The sequence below is a fragment of the Trichosurus vulpecula genome, chromosome 8 (assembly GCF_011100635.1).
Source record: "Trichosurus vulpecula isolate mTriVul1 chromosome 8, mTriVul1.pri, whole genome shotgun sequence".
NCBI classification, from domain to species: domain Eukaryota; kingdom Metazoa; phylum Chordata; class Mammalia; order Diprotodontia; family Phalangeridae; genus Trichosurus; species Trichosurus vulpecula.
In genome coordinates, this window is record NC_050580.1 from 83276458 (window position 1) to 83294336 (window position 17879).

The following is a 17879-nucleotide window of genomic DNA, read 5'->3' on the forward strand; positions in this document are numbered from 1 at the left end:
ACAAAATTATTTACTTACCACCAATTTCTGGAGAATAGTTTTACTTTCACTTGCTATAGATTCTTCTTTTAATATCATATTCGAAATCTGAGAAACATTGATAGATACTTTTTCTGAAATCGAGGTAAGAGATCCAAGTGCAGTTGCTGTAATGCTGTCTAGTGCAGAGGAACTAGTGGATAGTAGATGACCTACAAAAAGAAAATGTTATTTAAAATCGATACTATTCTCAAAGTTGACAAGTTTAAGCATCCAATCCCTCATTCTCTCAATCCCTCAATAACACTCTACCAAAAATGTTTCTCCAACATCTAATGACCAATTATTAGACCAATATTGCCAAATCCAGTGCCCTTGTCTCAATCCTCACCCTCCTTGACCTAGATACTGTTCATGTGTTTACTATCGACCAAGCCTCCTTTTAGACTCTAGATACTCTCTCCTCCCATGGTTTCTTAGGACATCGCACTTTGCTTGCTTTCTTCTTACCTCTCTTAACTGCTCCTTCCCTGCCTCCTTTCAGGCTTCTGATTCCTGAAGGTTTCTTAAGGTTCTCTTTTTGACCTCTTTTCTTCCTTTTTCATTTGCTCACTTAACAATATCAGTAATTCCCATTATTTCAACTATGAGTTCTACAGGGATGACCTTCAAATTTAAATTTGCAGTGCTATTTTTCCCCTCTTTCTGTAAGTCTAGACTTGTGACTCCAACTGATTTTTGGACGTGTCTACCTGAATGACCCAGAAGCACTTCAAACTTAACAAGTTCAAAACCAAGATTATAAACTTTTTCCCAAAACTTGTTCCTCCTTTTGACTTTAGTCTCTTAAGTGGCATCAACACGTATTCAGTCTCTTATGTTTGGAAGAAACTGTGATGTTAACTTAGATTCTTCTATTTCACCTTCTACATCTAAACAATTAACAAGTCCTGTTTAAATTATTGATCGCTCTAGTATATACCCTCATTCACAGATACCTGGAGAACAACAGCTTCCTAATGACTTTTTCTATTTACACTATCTAACCCTCAAACCTATCTTTAATATGTTAATATTTTTTAATGTAATTATCTGGCCTTATTATTCTTTTTGCTCAAAATCCTTCAATGGTGTCTTGTAGCCTATCCAAAAAAAAAAAAAAAGGGGAAAAAGAAAGAGTTCAAACTCTTTAGGCTGGCATTCAAGGCCCAAATCAATCTGAAACATATCTGTTTAGGTTTCCCTTATACTAGTCATCTGTATGTATTCTATGCTCTGGCCAATCTGGCTTATTCTTTATACCCAGGAATTAAGAGTTTGTTGAACTTATTGAATTGTTATCCAATAATTTATTAGAATTTGCAGTATCAAATATGCACACGTACTAAATAAATACACCATGGAATGGAATTTAGAAACAAATCTCTTACAGTGAAATTTACATTGCAATGTTATATCATATAATTAGCTATTTAATCATAATTTTGCAGTTGGATTAGAACTAGTAAATTTAGTCCATCCCACTTAGAGAAGAAACTGAAGCCCAGAAAAAGTGACTTGCCTCAGTTTACTCATCTGCCAAAAATTACTTTGATTTAATAAATATAGGTACCTACCCCCAAGAGCTGTTGTAAGAATCAAATGGGATAACCTAAATAAATGTGCTTTATAAGCCTTAGAGAAGTATGTAAACTCTAGATATTTTGTCTATATGGTCTAGACCTGAGATTTCTTGAGTGTAATGAGCACATAGTATGGAGACTCCATCCTCCTCTCCAACTTATAGTGTTAAAGCTGGCTGCCTGGGGCACTGAGAAGTTACATGATTACTCATAGTCACAGAGCTAGTTTATGTCAGAGACAGGACTCAAACAAGTTGGCACTCTCTCTCTATCTCAATCAATTGGTACTAGAGAATCTGGCCAGTGATGGCCATAATATGATATACTAATGGCAGAGAATGATACTATCTATGCCTATGACCATAATGAAGACAGTATCATTTCTATTAGAAGCTCTGCAATACAGGACTGATTAAATATTGAATCAAGGGGAATAAAAATTTGAACCTGGTCTAGGTTAAAAAACCTGACACATAATAAAATATATTTCATATTCCCAAAGTCACACTGATAACATTTTATTAAATTTGAGACCAACATATAAATTAAAAGCTAAAATAAATCAGGACATTAAAAATTTATTTGAACAGTGAACTTGAGCATACCAAATAAAGTACTGTATGAGTCTAACATGGCTTTTTGTTTTTTGGTGCCATCCTTTATCAAAAATTCCATCTTATTAAATAAACTATTCAGGTCTTTGTCAAATATCTCCTGGGCTTCAGCATTATGCTTATCAACTGCTTGTTTGCGATCCAGTTTTGAATGTAGACCAAACACATCTTTTGTCGTCTCTTCAACAGTAGTAAGTAACTATTTTAAAAAAGAAAAATGTAGCATTAGTAAGAATATATAATTAAGATAGAATTTGGGGTACAAAGGAGGGATTTAAGTGAAAAATAATGGTGAAAGATAGTGGTGCTAATTAAGTATGAGGTTGCACTCTCTGTCCCTCCACAAAGAAATGTTTTTTATATCTTTTAGATTAGATTTCATACCTATTACCACTTCCAGCTAATTGTTAAAAAGATGGTCTGTTACCTATGTCCTTATACAATTTACTCCTCTGTAATGTGGAAATGTAGCTGTAAATCACCAATCAAGATCCTGCGATTTTTCAGGATAATTTCTTTAAAGGTCATTAAGGTTCTATTCCATTTTCATCACTCGGGACTAAGTTTTTTTTTTTTAAATTCAGTAAACTTTCCATTTCTGACTGGAATCTGGCAGCCCAGTTCCTACACAATCACTCCAGTAAAAATCTAAAACTAACTCTAGAATGAGTAACAATCAAGAAACCCAATGATACTCTAGACTACATTGAATGACTTCAACTACCACGTAACTACACCAAATGCTAGCTAGAAGTCCACAGGCAGGAGAAAAGGGGACTTGCCAGAAAAATCTGTAGCCATTGTGAGCAAAAAAGGCAGAAGCTCCCAACAGGACCTGAGATGGGCCAGAGACACCTGTTCCTGCAAGGCTCTGTGTGTGGAAGCAAGAAAGGCAGTAAAGTCCCATGACAAAGCCTCCAGGTGACCAGAAACCAATAGAATGAATCTTGAAAACGTCCCAAGAGCTCCTGGCCCTAATAGCCAGTGTTCAGAACCTCAAAGATTCAGAGACCTAAAATCTACCAGCATCCTTAGTACAGAAATTCCCAGGAGGTGGAGGTCGGGGAAAAAATCCAAATAAATTCAAGACCAAGAAAGGATAACCAACATAACCCAAAAATACAGCAGGGGACAAAGCCCCAATTCAGGAACTAAGGCTGGAGAGAAAGTGAAGACACCAATCACTTTTGAGAATTATTGAAAATCCAGATAACCCAAAAATCTGACCTAGAAGGACAGAATAACTATAACAACTGAAAGCAGAATCTCAAAGGAAAAAAAGATGATTTTCCACAAGAACTACATGAATGCCTAGAAGAAATGAAGAGATTTTAAAAAATAAAATCTAAGTTTCATAAAGAACTGGAAGGAGAAATAGCTTAGAACAGAAAGTAGTAAAATCTACCCTAGTAACAGACAGCCTAAAATTTAGAATGGACTAAAGAGAAATCAATGACTTCATGAAATAAGAAGTATTAGAACAAAATCAAAAGACAGAAAAGAAATGATGATATAATAAGTTACTGCTTAAAAAAAATGACCCAGAAAACAGGCGAAGAGCAGATAAACTAAGAATTAAACTCCACAACGTGAAAGTTACAGCCATTTTGGAAAGCAATTCAAAACTATTGAGCTATGTATACCTTGGGACTCAGCAGTATCACTACAGAGCCTATACCCTGAAGAGATCAAAGAACGAAAAAAAACCTCATATATAGCCCCAAAAGTCTTAGTGCAATTTTAAACTTTTATAACTTCAGAAGTATATTTAAATGCTACAAACTCACAATAAGCATGGAAAGGGTTATTTTAAAATGTTAAAATATTGTTGGGTCTTATTAAAATTCAACTTCTTATGCTATATTCCTCCAGGTGATTTTTGAACTTTGTAAAAACCTTCATTGGTTACTGCTCAGTGACTGAAAGGACTGCACTTGTATATAACCCTAACCTTATGAAGAACTGAAACAAAGAATTGAAATTAAGTATTATTCAAAATTCACAAAACTACATGAGTGTAAAAATAAATTTAAATAATTAAAATTTCGAATTATGTCTTTTGTAACTCTGTAGCGTTTTTGGTAAGTATAGAGCATTTATACTTCTGAAATTAAGACTTTTGGGACCTGTATACAAGAGTATTTATAGTGGTTCTTTTCAGTTGCAAAAAGCTAGAAACTAAAGGGGGTGCTTACCTTTTGGGTAAAAAATTATCCAAATCACTAATTATTAAGGAAATGCAAATTAGAACAACCCGAAGTTCCACCTCACACAGTTGGCAGAAAAGGAAAATGATCAATTTAGAAACGAGTACAGGAAAACAGACGTTACTGGTAGAGCAGTGAATTGTTCTGGCCATTTGGGGAAGCAATTTGGAACTATGCTCAAAAAGATACTTTGAGCTGGTGCTCAAAGTGGCTGGAGCCACAAAGACTGTAGTCCCCAAGGATTTTTTTTTTTAAAAAAGACAAGGATCCACCTGTATGAAAACATTTTTAGCACCTCTTTTTGTAACAGGAAAAAACTAGAAACTAGGGGGTTACACAACCATTGAGGAATGGCTGAACAAAGTATGATATATGAATGTAAAGGAATTTATTCCTTAAGAAAAAAAGAGAAAGGGATGGTTTCAGAGTCATCTGGGAAAACTTGCACGAACTAATGCAGAGTGAAGTGAGCAGGAACAATTAGCAAACAGAAAAGAATCCTAACAGTTACAAAGACTTAAGGACTCTGATTAATAAAATAAGGAACCATTATTCCAGAGGATCAATGATGAAGCATGTTACCCAATCTCCTGACATAGAGTGACAGACTAAATATGCAGAACGGTCTTAACATTTTTGGACATGGCCACTGAGTACGTTCTTCTAGACTCTGCATATTTGATACAAAGGGTTTTGTTTTTTCGTTTGTTTTCCAGTGGAAGTAGGGGAATCAAGGAGAGAAAACAGAATACTAATTTTAAAAAATTTGATTAAAATCCAAAAATAAGATTTAAATGCAGAAGATTTAAAAAAAAAAAACAAGCTCCTTAAAAGCCACAATTTTAAAAAGCTTAGGAAGAGAGAGGCAAAGTGAAAATAGCAAAAAACAAAACAAACAAACAAACAAAAAACCCAAACAAAAACTCTCCCAAAGTAAAAATCTCAGGAATATCATAGCCAAAATCCTGAGGTTCCAGGTTAAAGTGTGTGTGTGTGTGTGTCTGGAATACAATATTCCAAAAGACATATAACCAAGGATAATTTTAACCTACAAAGCTGAGTACAATCCTGTAAGGAAAAAGAAATGTCATTTAATGGAAAAGAGGATTTTCAATCATTCCTAATAAAATAGAAAGAGTAGAAACTTTGAAATACAAACACAAGGATCAAGGGAAACAGAAGGATAAATTTATTTCAATAACTGGAAAGGGCTATATACAATATATACTAATATTCTAATAAGGAAAAAAGAAAGAAATGTCCTTTCAGAATCTTAATGGTTTCAAAGGGCCATTTAAGGAATAAGATTAACAGAGAACCTAGGAGAAGACTTAGTGTTCTTATGGTTTTAAGAGGGGTGGGAAAGGGAAGGTAAGAGAAATACTTAAGAACAGAAAAAAGGAAAAAAAGAGATTAACTTACTATTTCTCATAATTGGGGCACATGAGAAGAAGAACATATAAATATGGAAGAAGTGGAAGGGGAACAGGCATCAGATGAACCACGCTCATTTCAAACGGACAAACTAGGATTTGAACACACACACACACACACACACACACACACTGCAGAGATATGGAGGGAATCATTAGAGGGGAAAGATAATATCAGGAAGGGAAAAGTCATAAGTAAAACAGCCTTAACTCTGAGAATAGATCCTGAAGTGGGGATTAGGAGACAAAAAATGTAAGCTAGTGACAGTGGTCAAGGCAAGGGGAATAAAAAAGGAGTAGCGGAATGGAAACAAAAATTTAGTTACAAACCACTGGTGTTAATTATATATGTTCTCTTTCATCATCTTCTTTGTAAAGGGAAAGTTGGAGAGACAAAAGAGGAAAAAATAAAAGGGATAAAATCCTTGCAACATGTTTCTTTGATAAATGTGTGATATTCAAGAGATATAAGGAACCGATTCAAAAACATACAACCAAAAGCATTCTCCAACAGGTAAATGGTCAAAGGATATGAACAGGTAGTTCTCAAAGGATGACATGTAAACTATTAGCACATAAAAATTTTTTATATTAAAAAATCACTATTTATTAGATAAATAGAATTCAAAGGAATTTTGAAGCTTCACTTCACAATCAAATTGTCAAAGATGATAACAACAACAAAGAACTTAATTGTTGCAGGGGAAGTGGGAGAACAGGCAACCTAATGCACTGTTGGTGGAGCTGTGAATTGTTCTAGCTATTCTGAAAAGCCATTTGGAAGTATACCTGAAAAGTCACTAGAATGGGCACATCACTGGAACCACGTATAAGAGATCAAAGAAATAAGAAAAGGACCATTATTATTACCTTTTTTTGGGCAGGGCAATCAGGGTTAAGTGATTTGCCCAAGGTCACACAGCCAGTACATGTGTGAAGTGTCTGAGGCCAGATTTGAACTCAGGTTCTCCTGGCTCCAGGGCCGGTGCTCTATTTACTGCACCATCTACCTACCCCAGGGCCATTATTTTTAAAAGTATTTACAAAACACTTTTTGCATAGCAAACAAACACGAAAAACTAAGGGGTGCTCAAATAATGGAATATAAATGGAAAGGGCTGACAGATAATGGAATATAAATGGAATATTATTTTGCTATAAGAAATGATGAAAGAGAATTACAGAGATTCCTGAAAAGACATGTATGACTTCAAGCAAAGTGAAGTGAGCAGAACAATGGAAAAGAATTTATTCAGTAACAATAGCATTGAAAAGTTAAGCAACTTTGAACTTGGATCGATCCAATGACCAACCCTGATTCCAAAGAAACTATGAAGAATGTTACCCACATCTTCTGACACAGCACTAATTATTAGACTCAAGGCAGAAAAAGAGACTGGGACATGGACACTGTGTGAATTTGTTGTGCTTGATTTATGCTTCTTACAAGGTTTTGTTTTGACTTAGATGAGGGAGGATTTAAAGTGCAAGAGGGGATAGCAACAGTGACACAAGAAAGGAAAAATTTTAAAAGAGGACCACTGACACTTAAAAACGAACAGAAGGAAGTATAAAAAGAAACAAACAGGACTCCTCTGGAAGTTAACATGTTGATTTAGAATGGAATAATTCCCATGATTGCTTCTTAGATTTTGTTTTTACATAGAAATGCTGTTGTTTTTGTGGGTTTTGTAGCCCACAATTTTGTGGAAACTACTATGGCAATTAGTTTCTTTTTTTATTCCTCAGGATTTTCTAATAAAAGCATCACGTCATTAGCAAATAAGGATAGTTTTATCTCTACTTGGCCCACATCTAAACCACTTTCTCTTGCCTTACTTGTTATTAACATTTCTAGAACTATATCAAATAATTGTAGGAAGGTGGCAACCTTGCTTAACTCCTACTTACTGGCAAAGTTCCTAGTACATTATATTCCCACTGCTTTTGGTCTTAGATACATTTTTATGATACTTAAAAAAAATTCTTCCACGTTTATACTTTGCAGGAATTTTAGCATAAATGAATGCTATACTGTATCAATTTTTTCCCCACATCTAAAGATAATTATGTGGTTTGAGATGTTGTTTTTAATGATTATATTGTTTTCCTAATGATAAACCATGTTTGCCCCCCTAGTGCAAATCTAACTTGGTCATAATGAAGGACTCCTTAGATAAACTACTATAGTCTCTTTGATAGGCTTTCACTTAATTTTGAAATCAATATTAATAAGATTGATTTATATTTCTTTTTTGCTTGATCTTTCCCTAGTTTAAGTATTATGTCATTATTAGTTTCACAGAGTCTGGTAGAGTGCTTTTCTTTCTTGAATTTTGAGAATAATTTGTGCAGTACAAGTATTAATTGTTCTTTAAAAGTTTGATAGAATTCTCTTGTGAATCTATCAGGGAAAAAGGAAGTTTTCCCCCCTTTGGTAGTTCCTTTACAATTAGCTCTAAAGTTAGATTGATTTGATGTATTGATTGGTTTTACTTTCTTTTTTTTTTTAAAAACTTTGTCTTATAATAAAAAAAGATCTTTTGGAGGGGGTAAGAAGAGAAATAAAGGGGGAAAATCTAGGTAAGTAAAAAACAAATTAATAAAACATGTTTTAAAAAAGAATGCAACATGGTCAATTTGTCATACGCTTGAAAAAGCAAGATACATGGAAAAGAGATTCATGGTATCATACATAATGCTCTTCTTTCATTCTACTAGACGTCCTCTTTTTTAGTATTAAATTCTGAACAATTAAAAAAATTTTTTTTTTAAAAATCAACAATTAGTGGTAAAATTATAGAGTACAGACAAATCTGCAAGACAGCTTTCTTAAATGCATCAATTGGCTTCTTTGATGGACAGAGTAAATGGTGTCTCAGTTTTTTGTGCCTAAGTAGAAGTTACATACTTTTTTCACTTGAATTTATTTGAATAGGCAATGAAGCTGATTAACCAAAAACTCTAACTTCGTAAAAGAAAATGACTAACCTGGCTGGCAGCATCATGAAGTTTCTCTTCAGTGATTTCCAAAACTGATGTGACATATTCTTCTTCAACAAGTTGTAATTTGGTTTCTTGTAAATTTTTTTGAGTATGTTCAAGTTCTTTCTCCTTATATTGGAGGTCAGATTTACATTGTTCAAGCTCATTTTTGTTATCCGCAAACAAATCTGTGACCTGAAAATGCCAAAGTAAATTTCATTAAGTGCAGAACTGATCATATCACTCCCCTAATTCAATCAACTACAGTAGCCCCATTGCCCCTAACTCAAATCTTTCCAGTCACCTCCTACACCCTCACTCAGCAATTCACTTATATCCAGTCTTCTCTCTGCCCCACATTATGATCGCAATGGTCTGTGCCTTTGTGTTGGCTGTCCTCCATAGCTATAAGGAACTGCCTCAGAGAACACCTCTTTCCCCTTGACATCTTCTGCATGGAGTTTTTCCTGATCACCCTGACTACTAGTGTCCTCCCTCCCAAACTACCTTATGCATATGTTTGAGTTTACTAACTGTATGTTTAAGTTGTACGTATTTTTTGTTATTTGTTGATTCCCCCACTAGCATTTAATGCTAACAAACTCCCTGCAGGTAGATTATTTCTTTTGTGCTTATACCTCCAATGCCCAGCACAGACATTTAATAAATATATGTTGACTGATGAGTGACAGCATTAGTAACTTCATCATTTTTTCTCTCACAAAGAGTTACATTGTTCTATTCTTTGAAATCATGAATTTTAAGAGTTACAATTCTATCAGCTACCTTGAAAGAAAGTTCCCCCTGTCCCCAGAATGATAGACCAATAAAGTAATTGTTAAACTACTAAAACTTCATTTGTAATACTATTAGTGAAAAATAAGCAGTACATATTTTAAGTTATATCTAAAGAGGACTATAAAACAAAAGAATAAAGTCTGACTTTTAAGTTATTTCAACCAGATAATAGTAAACATGGCTCATAATCACTATGAGGTAACAGAAAGAGCACTGGTCTGATTTTTCTAACTGGGCTTACTTAAATACTGCATTAGATCTGCTTTGACTCTTCCTTCTGTTGCATTCACTGGTACCATTTCCTCCTCCTGCCCCACTAATAGGATTGTAAATGAAAATTAAGTCTCTGGCCCTCTGCTCTTCTCTCTATAAATTCATCAAGGAGACTGTACTTTCTTGGCTTCAATTATCATTTCTATCAAGAATGTTTATATTTCCAGCTGTTTTTTTCCCCAGTTCTAACTTTACATCTCTGAAGACAGTTCCACTTGGATGTCTTGATGTTATTCTAAATTAAAAATGTATAAAGTCAAACTCTTCCTCAAACCAGAGCTCTTCTAGGCTTCCCTTTTTCTAAGATAAATGTACCATAATTTTTCTAGCATTAAAATCTTGGAAATATTCATTTAACTCTTTCCCCTCATCCATTTCAATTTTCCATTATGTTCTTGAAATTCATCCTATGCTCTATTTCTACTGCATATGGGTTAACATATTCTATTTCCACGAGACTTGATTCCAAGTTTCAAGCTCAGCACACCAACAAATACATAAAACTAGATTTTTCCTAAAGAAAAATCACTTAAGTCTCATAATTATCTTTGAATACTACAAAATATTCCAAGGAAAGAAAAGTTGATTTTCATTTAAAAATTTTTTTAAAAAATATATTATTCTAGTGAAGACAAGATTAGCATGTTCTTCAAAGATCATTTTACAAATGCTTCCCAAGAACAGAATATAATGAAGCGGTATCCCTGGGAACAACATGGAGGATACTGAAACAATCAAAAAGGCCTCCATGTCACAGAGTAGAAAACAGTAGAATACACAAGACTGGCCCAAATCTCTGCGTTGAAAAACAGAACAGGATAAGAACAAGTAATAAGAACAACAATGCAATATGGAATTTTAAGGATTTTTTAAAGGTTTAAATGCCTCTATGCTTGATTAAAAATTTTTTTTAATTTTATTTTCCTTTTTTCAATTTATTTTCTTAAAAAACACTGGTTTTGCAAACAGTTGCCACTTAGATTTAGAACTTTTTCCTTCAAAATATTGACAACTTCTTCCTGGAAAAATGCATAGTTTTAATGTATTTATACTTACCCTATTAAGCTCCTCTTCCAAAATACTAATTTTTTCAACATATTCTGTAATCTGCTCCTCTTGCAAAATTATTTTGCCATTCAGAGCCCTAAATAAAGTTCAAAATAAACATAATTTAAAAGTAGTGTTTATGGGAGGTTGGAAAGATATAAATAAAACTCTATTAGCCTAACATTAGCATTACAAATGGCTGTAGAATCAAGGCTCAATTTTAATTAAGATCCTATATGATACACATAATTAGAAGAGAATGTACCCATAATTTCTTTTTAATTCAGCTAGCAATTTATCATTAGCTCCAATTATATCAGAGCACTGATATAAATGATGGTAATATTAGAACCTAAATGGTCATAAAAATGCCATTACCAGCACTAAATAGTTTTATAGTAATACCTTTCTTAATGAAATAAGTGTTCTTTACATTAGCTATGAAGTTAATTTCTATAAGCCAAATCATTTTCCTATTAAGCTCCATGATAAAATTGAACATGTCCACCTATTAAAAAAGTTTAATTCACAGACATAATAAAAGCCATACTTACTACAGCAAATCATTAATCAATTATACAGTAAATTAATACTCAAAATGAGTAAAATACCATAACAAAGCTTAGCATACTGGAAAAAGATAATGCCTGTGTTGTCTGGCACCTTTCTATTCCAAATTTATAAACTCTAGTGTAAGAGCTATTTTTAAGGTAGTATCACTTGTTTATTCAAAAGATCTACCTACTAGTAATTAGGCAAATTTAGAACTAGAAGGGAATCTTAAAGATCATCTGATACAACCCTTTATTTTACAGAGAAGGAAACTAATTCTATTGGTGAGTTCTTTATATCACCGGTGAATGATTTATGGCAGGAAGCAGATATCAGAATCCTTTCCATAACTAGTAATTTTTGTCAACAAAGAAATCCATACTAGTTGGTTTAAACAACAATTTCCATTGTAAACATATTAAAAATCAAAACAGTCATCCTAGCAAAAAAAAAAAAAGTGTCTACTAAGAGCCCACACTCATTAAATTACACTTTTATAGAACACTTTCAATAAATATAAAATTGGTTGAGTTTACTTGAGAGTAGTTCTTCAATTTTGACTTTGAGATATGAAATAATATTTCATAGTCCTCTACCATAGACTTAAAAAGCTCTGAAAGAGATCTTGGATTTTCATTGTTTCAGGAATTCCTTCAAACCAATCATACTGAAACTCATTCATGCTCACCAATCTTGTAAAACACTAGTCCAAACACTCCTATCACAAGTCTGCCACAGAGAGTACATGCAACATGCTGTGTAGGCTCTCTTTCTCCTGTCACTGAAATGTTATCAGGGGATACGCTGGTTATCAACTTATTTCATAAATGAGTATGTTATAGAGCCAATCACAGGATGTAAAGTGGATAATTTTGATTACATAAACCATTGGGAAAACTAGACAGAAGTCTGGCAGAAACTGGTCATAGAGACCAACATCTCACAATGTATACCAAGGTAAGGTCAAAATGGCTATATGTTGCAGATTTAAAGGGTGATTATCATAAGCAAATTAGTGTGGAGCATGGACTGAAATTACTTGACAGATTTATGTATAGAAGAATTCAGGACCAAAAGAGATAAGATATGCGCACAAGAGTTAAAAGGGTCATTTTCACTACAAAAATTGTTAGGAAAAGTAGCTATCAACCTCCTATCTCTTGCTCTCACTATCTGTCCAGTCCACCTTCTCTTCTTATCACACCATTTCTTGATGATATCTGTTACTCCTGTTATTTCTCACAGTTTCTCACTAATGTGCTGCAGCATGCTCACACCCACTGGGCACCAAGTCTCCACTGCCCTCTGTGTGATGTCCTTTTTTATTCTTCAGAGACAGCTATATTTCACATCTCAGTGCCATATAGCAATACCGTGGAAAGCCTTAAAAGGATGAGCTTTTCCTATGCGCTAAAGAAAGATATAAAAGAGGAAAGACTAACATACAAATATGCTTATCAGCAGGTCCTTCTTTATATGGTGGCAAAGAAGTAGAAACCAAGCAGGGGATGGCATTCAGCAACTGTGGAATGGTTATGATTTATGAATGCAATGGAATATTATTGTGCTATAAGAAATGACACAAGAGATAGTTTTAAAGAAACCTGGGAAGACTTGTATAAAGTAATGCAAGAATGAAATGAGCACAGCCAGAAGATTTATATAATATATGCTGATTTATATAATTTTAATAATGTAGCTAATAGTAATATACATAAACTACACTGGGGTTGAAGTATGACCTTGCTACAGTGCGTTATTTTATCGTGTCACTAACATTTGGCAACTTAACCACGTAGTTCTCATCTTAGGCCGTTGCTAGTTTTCATGAGAGGCTGATATCTGGCTAGAGACATAGCAATGTCCTATATGATGACTTGAAATACCTTTCATCCCTATTATCCAATTAAACAAAATTCCCCTTTGGGAACAGCGCTATTTATTTACTATTTTAAATTGTACATAAATCAATTTGCTTTTTAGCCTCATAGATAGTTATAATTGGAAGAACTTCTGAGGAGAGTCTAATCCACACTTGACTAATACTACCCCTCAACCATCTCTAGGAAGTAGTCAGCTGGCCCCTGAATGAAGCCCTCTAGTAACAGGAAACTCATCACCTGAAAGCATCCCATTTTATTTTTGGAAAGCTCTGTTAGTGAGTTTTTTCCATTTATCAAACAGGAACCAGTTTTTCTGAAAATGTCCACCCCTTGCTCCTAGTTATGTAACCTGGGCTCAAGCAAAACAAATCTAATAATCCCTTTACTATATAAAAAAAAAATTCTTAATTTAAGGTGGCTTGTAGTTGCAAATACAAAAAAAATGTTATATCTAAGTACATTATTGTTCTGGATTTGCCAGTTTTGAAGACGAGGACTCACTTATAGTTTTCATCTGAAAGGTAGACTCCATTTTTCTCTCGGGCTGCAGCTAGATCTCGTTTCAATCTCTCTATCTCTTCTGTATACTCCTGCAATAAAAATATTTTTTAAGTATCAATTTATTATCTATTTTAATTTTATGTTCCCCTTTTCAAAATGCACAGAATGAGTTACTACAAAGATCAGGTAAAGAAAAATCATTGCCTCCAACTCTGTTGTTCATTGTTATCACACTATTCAACCACACAACCGTACATTCAAGCATACAATCTCAAAAAAGTAGAATTCAAGAAAAAAAATAGAGACCAACAACAGCTTTTAAAATTACCTTCTATAGAACTCTAGCAAATTAAATGTATGAATGTTTGTCATCTTCTTGAAATATTTATCAAGCTCTTATCTGTATATAGCATAATACAAAGTGAAAGTCCATTATCACACCATCTGAAATCCTCTTTAGTTGTAAATCTACAAACTGTTTTACCTTCAGATATTGTATTTGTTGATGACTTGAATACTAGCTAATTAATTAATTCACTTTATATTTTAAGTGAAAGCAAATGTGTAATTATTAAAAAAAAACTCCATACACATGAAACATCACGTGCAGTAAGAGATCCAAACCCAGATCTCTAGATGGCAGATTAGAAAACAAAAGGCCTTGACTTAGAGAACCTTATTATGGGTATTCAAAAAAATCCCCAACAAACCACTATTCTAGAATACAAATGCTCAATTTTAGAGCTGCTATAAAGACGCTAATTAATTTATTTATAAGTCTTTATGATTCAAATGAGGGCTCAATAAATCCTAGATGAGTTGAGAGAAAAAACTCAATCAATTTATTCCAATATAATAAGGAGTCTGTGTGTGTCCTGAGTATACACACACATTTGGAACAGATATTGTTCCAATATTCCAACAGGAATATTATGAACTATGCAGGAAGATGCTGATAGAGATACTGGGTCCATTTATCTGTATTAGAAAGAAATAAAGGAGCATTAGGGAGCCATAAAGCTGGAAACTGCTTTCTCCTAAGCCTAGTTGCTATCTTTGGGTGAAATAAATATTGGCAGATGCACAGAAAAAAAGACTTTTACCTCAGCCAGAATAACAGCCCTATAACTGGATAGCTTGACCAGCTAAAGAACCATTACTTCTACTTCAATTGGACTCAGTCTAAAATCAGGGGTAACCTGGGAAGAGGTTCTTAATTTAGGGTTGAGGGGAGAATTGAGAAGAGGAACCTCCGTCTTCATGGCAGAGGTAGAAAACCATGGAGATGGATGATGATGTGTACTGTCAGACATGTTGGATGTGGGTCTGTTAGTGCATTTTGTTCAACCGCTTCCTCCTTCTACCCCTTCCCCCTTTTTAAAATCTTCATTACAAGGAATGGCTTGTTGGATAGAGAAGAGGAAGGGATATAACTGAAGATGAATGTGACATAAAAACAAAAAATATCAATAAAAATAAGATAAAATTTTAAAGGAGTGCTATAAAAGGGAATCTCCAACAATGAGTTGGGGTTAGATGTGTCTGTAAAGGTTTCCAAACTCAAAGTTCTATGACTTTATCAAAGTTAAGTGCAAAGTGTACATGAGAACAAATAAGATGATAAATGTAAAAGTAATTTGGTAAATCTAAAGTGCTATATAAGTATAAGGTATTATTATAACAGAGCATTGACTGTTGAAACAATTTGTCAAATCAACAAAGCAGTCTAAGTATAAACTTAGTAACGTAAGTAGATTATCCTGCAATGGCACTCAGCAAAAGGAATTTTTATGTTTGTTTTATATAGTTTACATTAAGATTAGCAAATTGGTTATTATTATGTCTTAAGAAATAATACTCGCAGTGAGTAGAGCACCAGCCCTGGAGTCAGGAGGACCTGAGTTCAAATCCTGCCTCACACTTGACACATTTACTAGCAGTGTGACCTTAGGCAAGTCACTTAACCCCAATTACCCTGCCTCCAAAAAAAAAATAAGAACTAATACTGAAGCTCTTTTTGTGATAGCATTGAACTGGAAACTTAGGGGGTACCCACCAACTGGTGAATAGTTGGACAAATTATGGTATGTGAATGGAATGGAATACTACTGTACCATAAGAAATAACGTATGGGACAGTTTCTGAGAAACATGGCAAGATTTGGTATGAACTAATGTAGATGAAGTTAATAGAACATGGAAAACAATTTATACAACAATAACAATATACAACAAACAATAGCGTAAAGACAAACTATTTTCAAAGACTCAGGAACTTAAACTTAAAGAACAATTATGTATTTATTCTCAAATACTTTCTTCTGACACCTGGCACCTGAAGACTACTATTTAGTTGAGAAATCACAATTACCTTAATGAGAGCTCTTTTAGTGAGCTTCTGGTTGACTTCAGGCTTATTCATTATATTCTTTGCTCTATGAGCATATTCCAATGTACTCAATGTTTCCTGTTGTGCACAAAACAAATGAATTTACTATTATTATTATTATTATTATTTGTACAGTATCATGCTTTCCTACCAATCATTACATTGATATATACCATAGCTTACTCACACATAACTTATAAGGAGACTTTTAATATAAACCCAGTTACTTGAGGAACTATTCCAAAGCAGAAAGGGGACAAAAGAGACACAGAACACTGCACTGTAGCATCTGAATACTTGTTTACTCTCCCCTACTTTCAATTCTCAGATCCCTCGATGTTCCTATTCAACTGACATTGATATAACCTTTAATTTGAATAGTCTTAGAGGACAATGGACTCTATTTGGTACTTTCACATGGTTCTGATAAATCTTTTGATGAGGAGTCTAAAACGACTCAAATGATATGGGAAAATCCAATAAAAAAATCGTATTGTACCCAACATGAGCAAATTCTATGCTGTGCCTGCAGCCAGGAAGACTCATCTTCCAGAGTTCAAATTCAGCCTCAGACACTTACTGCACGACCCTGGGGGCAAGTCACTTAATCCTGTTTGCCTCAAATTCTTCATCTGTAAAATGACCCGGAGAAGGAAATGGCAAACCACACCAGTATCTTTGCCAAGAAAACAGCAAATGGGTCACTCCAGTATCTTTGCCAAGAAAACACCAAATTGGTCACAAAGAGTCAAACACAATTGAAAAATAACTGAACAGAACCTACAGAATGGGGTTGCTCCTTGTCTTCCAAGAGGAAGAGATGACTTGGAAATACTCTATAGACCTTGTTTTGTTCTCCAACAAAAAACTGTGACAACAAAGGTATAAACCACTCCCTCCCTTTTTCCTATCACCAGATGTTTTTCTTTTGGGCTCAGCAATACCCAAAGCCATATGGCTTTGCATATGCACTTCCATATTCTTAACACCCTCCCCTCATTTAATTCATTAATTATAACCAAAAAAATTTCCCCCCACAAACATTAAGTAGAAACAGCAGAAAAGTGTTGGTAGTTTGAGGCTAAGAAAATTCCCATAAGTTTGAGGTATCAAGGTATGTTGAAAAAGCAGAGGCTGAGAAGGGAAACCTTAATATATGTCAGAAAATTCACATTGGAGAGAAATCCTATAAATCAAATGAGTGGGAGAAAATCTTTAAGCAGAGGAAACACTTTAGTGTGCATCAGAAAATTCATACTGGAGAAAACCCAATAAATGGCATGAATATGAGAAAGCCTTAAGAGGGCATACGTCTGTACATGGGAGAATTAAGACTGCAGAGAAATTCTCATAATGAAATAAACATTAGCCACAAGATATCCTTCATTTATCTGTAGAGGAATACTTTGGATGGAATGAATGTGGGAATGTTTTCATCCAGACAGGAATAAATTGTTGAACGCTAAATTACTCAGAGTTAGAACAGAGACTTAGAAGTGACCATAGACCCATCCATTGTAGTCTCTTGATCTTACAGATGATGGTGCTGTTGAGCAGAGAAACACAAGATTCCATCGGTCTTTCCCAAAGACTGTAT

The 17879-nt window shown here is 34.2% G+C and overlaps 1 protein-coding gene across 1 annotated transcript in view; it reads right to left on the reverse strand.

Annotated features, from left to right (window-relative positions):
* Positions 1-17879, reverse strand: part of KIF11 (kinesin family member 11) — a 57202-nt gene that overhangs the window by 16780 nt on the left and 22543 nt on the right. The window contains exons 9-14 of the mRNA XM_036735693.1: positions 16265-16360; positions 13895-13983; positions 10968-11055; positions 8847-9035; positions 2207-2414; positions 19-191 (exon numbers count right to left, since the gene is read on the reverse strand). Coding sequence (XP_036591588.1) covers positions 19-191; positions 2207-2414; positions 8847-9035; positions 10968-11055; positions 13895-13983; positions 16265-16360 — 843 coding nt within the window. The remainder of the gene's footprint in view (positions 1-18; positions 192-2206; positions 2415-8846; positions 9036-10967; positions 11056-13894; positions 13984-16264; positions 16361-17879) is intronic.